This window comes from Coffea arabica, chromosome 6c (assembly GCF_036785885.1).
Source record: "Coffea arabica cultivar ET-39 chromosome 6c, Coffea Arabica ET-39 HiFi, whole genome shotgun sequence".
Lineage (NCBI taxonomy): Eukaryota > Viridiplantae > Streptophyta > Magnoliopsida > Gentianales > Rubiaceae > Coffea > Coffea arabica.
In genome coordinates this window covers 16229501-16235027 of record NC_092320.1, presented here as the reverse complement: position 1 = coordinate 16235027, position 5527 = coordinate 16229501, and the positions used below count along the sequence as shown (strand labels likewise).

Genomic DNA, 5527 nt, shown 5'->3' with positions numbered 1-5527 from the left:
TGTTTGTGCTGCCATATTTTTTTCTCATATTTCAGCTAATCGTGGAGAAATGCATAGTATTTGATAGCCTGCGAGGTGGAGATGCTCCATGATAAGAAACTTTAGAGCTTACCTGGAAGAGATATTATAGAAAACCTGCGTGCTTATAGATGTTCATTTGATGATTCAATAAGAATCTTATACCTCTGCTTTTTCATGCCATGATTTTTAACCAAGCCTTACAATTCAGCCTCTACAACTTCAGAACTTTTACCTGGAAGAGATATCAGAAGCCCATGTTTTAGATGGTCATTTCGATTATTTAGTTTCTTGTGAAGGAAATCCCCACCTCTGCTATTGGTAAAGACAGCTTGTCTGCCATGGGGATTCACAAGTCTTTCTTCTCCTTATAGTTGCTCTCGATCTGCGTCTGGTGGATGTATATAGTCGAGATATATGCATAGGCATGGTACCTGGTGAATGCATGGACATGGCTCTTGCATCCCAGGAGATGGACATACACGAAAGATCAACACATGCTCCTTACCGTATGTATAACCCATGTAGTACAACTTAACCAATGTTTTCACGTTTGTCTCCTTTTTTTTTTCCAAATATTTTTTAAAACTTTTTGCAAAAAATTGGGTGGTTTATAACATGATTGTTGGTGAAAATTTTTATATTGTTTTAAATAACTTTTTTTTTTCAGAAAACTAATTATTAAATCATAAAAAAAAAGTCAGATTAGAAAATAGTTAAATTGGTGGGCATGTGCTCTTTTAGGACCAATCCGGGTCTTGTGAAAGTTAATATGTGCTATCTGATCAAGTTTTGGAGTTGATGCAAGATGTCATTCTTCCAGTGGATTAATTTTTGAAGAATGATTTTGCACTCTCCCGGCTGAAAGCATCTTATGTGTAATAATATTGGCAGCAACTCTCTCATTGGAATTAGGGTGGGAGAATCCTCAAAGTTAAGGATCTGAAGTAGCTATGAAAATTGAAGAAGTAGAATCTATACTTGCCATCGGGTTGATGATCAAATCTCATTGCCTCACGAATCAAGAATCCTATAAAAAAAAAACTAAGGATTCTAAGGGTCCGTTTGTTTCAGGTGAAAATGTTTTGCAGGAAAATATTTTCCTAATTTCCCGTATTTGATTGCACAAAAGTTACTGAAAACATTTTCCTATGTAAAATATTTTCACTCATCTTATGGAAAATAACTTCCCTTCCAAACTTACTGAAGTTGTTTTCCGAAATGCATGCATCCCGCCTGTAGTATGTTCCAAACTTACTGAAAACATTTTATAGTATGTTCCTTTTTTTTTTTTTAGTGTAAACAGCAGGACTCGAACCCAAGACCTCTTCCTTACACTCCCTCCCCCGTACCACCCAACCCAACCCAATCCAACCCTCCCTCTAGTATATTCAAAATAAAAAAAAAATCTCATCCTACTCATCCTATGCTAATAATTAATTACGTATAATAGGGACATTCTTTTCTAGAGAAACTTTCAGCAGTGAGAGTGCAAGATATATGTCACAATAAACATTGCATGTGATTGATATTTGACACTAAATGGCCAGCAATTTGTTTATTGCTTAAGGAAATATTTTTTATTCATATATACATTTCTCCAAGATTTTTTAAAGTTAAACAATGAGATAAATTTTCTTATTTTGCATGGGAAGAAGTATGTAGTTATAATGTGTAGAAAGTAAAGATAGAGATAAAAGTAAAAATGTTTCAAAAGAGAAACAAACACCAGAAAAATGAAGTAAGAAAATATTTTCAATAAGTTAACCAAACACCTGAAAATGATGAAAGGGAAATGATTTTCATGAAAAATTACTTCCACGGAAAATATTTTTCCAAAGAAAACATTTTATTTCCAACCAAACAGACCCTAAACCACTTTCCTTTTACTTGGGTGTAAGGTAATGCGCTGCCTATAGTTTCTCTGAAATGGTCGTCAGATAGTCGGCAAAACTACTTGTGCCATGCCATGCCATGCCATGCCTGTTCTGGAAAATGTAAGAGCTGCTTCTACTGTTGTTATTCTTGTGACTTCAACCTTGATAGATATCTTGTATGCCTTTTTTGTTCAAGGCAAATGGGAACATTTATTTAAGTCATGAACATCCATTAACTCTGCTAATAAGACAAGCTTCATTCACTTGCGATACATGTGGAACAAAATAAGAGCAATCCAATATTTATGCTACCTGTCACTACATAAGGGTTGTGCTTACCTGACCAGCATCCTTTTTCTCTTGCATATTCCGCGACCTTTGCCTGTATTTTGTTTGGCTTTGTCATGTCATTTTATCTGCTCATTTCAGCTAAATCAAGGAGATGTATAATATTATCTCTGATGTTTGCCGGAGAGGTCCAATTTCATCGCACTCCCAAGATTGAGGACCTGCAGAGGCAGCAATTGATCATGTAGTTAGTTAATCCCTGTAGCAAATGATCTCAAAACAATAAAAAAAAAAAAGTGCATAAAAGATCAAAGATTCCAAAATCTGAGGAGTTGTTCACAAGACAAGACTGGCTCCCTCCACCACTGTCCTTTGCTTTGCTCAGCTGCCAAATAATGCACATACGGCATAACATTTCTCATATGGTCCAATCGCTTTCTTTCAAGATCAGCAGCACTCCAGCCAGCCAGGATAAGCATTTTTTACGTTTTGCCGACATTAAAACGGCAAAAGATATGGAGGGGGAGCTGAAACACTTTAGCCATGAAAAGCATCCTCGCTACTCAGCTCCAGCACGATGATCAGAAACCTATTAATAGTGTCTGCTACGGCTGTCAAAAACCAATTCTTGAAGAGCCCACATACAAATGCAGCGAATGCAACATCTTCCTCCACAAAACATGTGCAGAGCTGCCAAGGGAGATGTTGCATCATCCCCTGCACCCTAACCATCCACTCAAACTCCTGCCAAATTCACCTTATCCCAAAGACAGAAGATGCTTGTGCGATGCCTGTAGACAACCATGGAATAGCTTCGTCTATCATTGTTATCGTTGTAACTTCGACCTTGATATCTTGTGTGCTTTTCCTCAAGGCAAATTGGAACATCCTAGCCACGAACATCCACTGACTCTGGTACAAAGAATAGCTTCGTTCGCTTGCGATGCTTGTGGAACAAAAGAGGAGCAGCAATCCTATATTTGTACTGCCTGTACCTTCTGGATCCATAGGAGTTGTGCCTTGTTGCCGACTATCAACCATCGAAAGCCTCATCAGCATCCTCTTTCTCTTGCATATTGTTTTCCGATTGAATATTGTAGATATGAAATTCCGTGTGACATCTCCTTCAAGAAAATACCCTTCCAAAATTGGGTGTACTATTGCGGTCCCTGTAGATACTTTGTCCATCTCAAGTGCATGACAAGGGACAGGATTCTACCGCAAGTATTCTTCATTTTTTTTCTTAGTTATAGAATAATCCAGGTTGTTCAGTTCAATGATTATAACATTATAGAGAACCCACTTCGTGGCGAGACACCGAATTGATTGATATTCATTATCGAGTACCCCTGTATTTCCTGAATCCTGCATGTGCCCTCTTTGTTGCATAATTGACAAGAGAGTACATTCCCATTTTGATTTTGTTTTGATAGAAGTGAACATGATTTTGCCGTCACATTTTGCTTTCTTTCATCTATTGATGTAATCACCTTTAAACATCTCCTTCTGTATAAGCAGGCGTGGAATGCATGGACCAAAGGGTAAGGAAGATGAGGAGGATTTGGTCCAATTACCTACCAACTATTTTGTCCAGGAAATGAGACACATTTTGGAGAAAAAACAGGGCCTGGAGATTATGCGAGTTCCCAAGAAAGTACAGGTCAGTTGTTGCCAACATACCTTGGCTATTGTGGACATCCAGAAACTTATCAAATCAAGAAATATTGAACGCATAACGTGCAACCGATGCATTGAACCTGTTGTTTCCTTGTGCTGCCATTGTACTCAATGCAATTATTTTGTCCACTTAACCTGTGCTCAATTACCAGAGGAACTACAACACCCAAGTCATGAGAAGCATAAACTTAAGCTGGCTTTTGTGTCATTTGTATGGGGGATGATCAAGTGTAGCGCGTGCAATCTGGACTATAATGGCTACTTATTCAAGTGTGACACATGCAGGTTGTATACTTTTGATCATGATGTGAAGTGTGCTTTATTACCCTCCACAATCGATCACAAAGCACACGAGCATTCCCTTGTTCAAATGTATAGGGGCAATGGCAACAGATGTAACTCCTGTGGAAATGTTGTTCGTAGTTTTCTTTATGCCTGTGAGCCTTGTGGTTTCTATTTGGACTATGAATGTGCTTTGCTACCAGAGAGTGTCAATCACAGGTGGGATAAATACGCTCTTCCCCTAAGCTTTCCTCCTTTCAGTGACCGTCCTGATGAATTCTATTGTGAGATTTGCAAAGAAGAAATTCATCCCAGGCGTTGGCACTATCATTGTCGCGAGTGTGATCAATCTTTTCACCCTCGTTGTATCCCCGGACTTGGTGTGACACGAAATTGCAATTTTGGGCGCATTCTTGAATTTGGAAGACATCCGCACCCTCTCAAGTTAGTTTGTGATGGTGAATATCGTTCCACCTGCGACTCTTGCCATGAACGGATGTATGGCAACAGGGTGTTTAAATGTGAAACTTGCCAGTTCTATATATGCATTAAATATGTAGCAAGAGTAGCTAATTCTGGCAAAATCGCTGGTCCTGCTAAGATTTCTGAGTGATGTGTTTAATTTAATGTACCCTATTTGGGAAAAGGCAAATGCAGATATCCTTGTTCAAACAAGTTGTATTGGTGTCACTCTTCCAATTGCAAAGTATGTTGGGAATAAACAAAGGTTGTTCTGTCTTCTGCATTTGTTTTTTTTTTTTTTTTTCTCGAAGAGGTGGATGGTAGGGATCACTTCTCTTATAACTTGTCCTGCAACATATATCTACCGACTCAAAGTAGGCAGGTAGGATAATATTGCTAGGAAGAAAAGCGCAATAGAGGAAGAAAAGTTGACACTACAAACGGCTAAGAAATATGTTAGGAGTTAGGACAGGACAACTTAGGATGCTGAGGATCCCTACTTTGAGCCAAAGCGAAAGGTAACTGTTATAGCAGAGACGATAACATCAGCGGAAAGGAAAAGATTCCAAACGTGTAATAGATTAATTTTGGATTCACCTCTTTCTATGTACTATTAAGAAGTTCTTGGAATTGATCCAAAGTAGAAACACAACCTTTCATTGTCAAGCCATCCTCATAGTAATTTTCCCCATCTTAGCTTTGATTTCCACATAGCATATCATAGAAATGGAATACCTGAAACATTTCAGCCACGAGCATCTGCTGATTCTGGTGAAAGGGGAAAGAGATGAGATTGTTCGAAAATCAGTTTGCTATGGCTGCCAAACGCCAATCCTTGCAGAGCCCACATATTCTTGTGGAAAGTGTAGCTTCTTCCTTCACAAAAGATGTGCTGAACTTCCAAAGGACATTTCTCATGCCAT

The 5527-nt window shown here is 38.5% G+C and overlaps 1 protein-coding gene across 1 annotated transcript; it reads left to right on the top strand.

Moving 5' to 3' along the window:
- Window positions 1–2382: 2382 nt before the first annotated feature.
- On the top strand, window positions 2383–4794 carry LOC113693027 (uncharacterized). Its single transcript, XM_072053477.1, has 2 exons — window positions 2383–3506; window positions 3670–4794. Exons 1-2 carry the CDS (start codon window positions 2727–2729, stop codon window positions 4753–4755), a joined length of 1866 nt encoding a protein of 621 aa, XP_071909578.1. The 5' UTR covers window positions 2383–2726; the 3' UTR covers window positions 4756–4794.
- The last annotated feature ends 733 nt before the right edge of the window (window positions 4795–5527 follow it).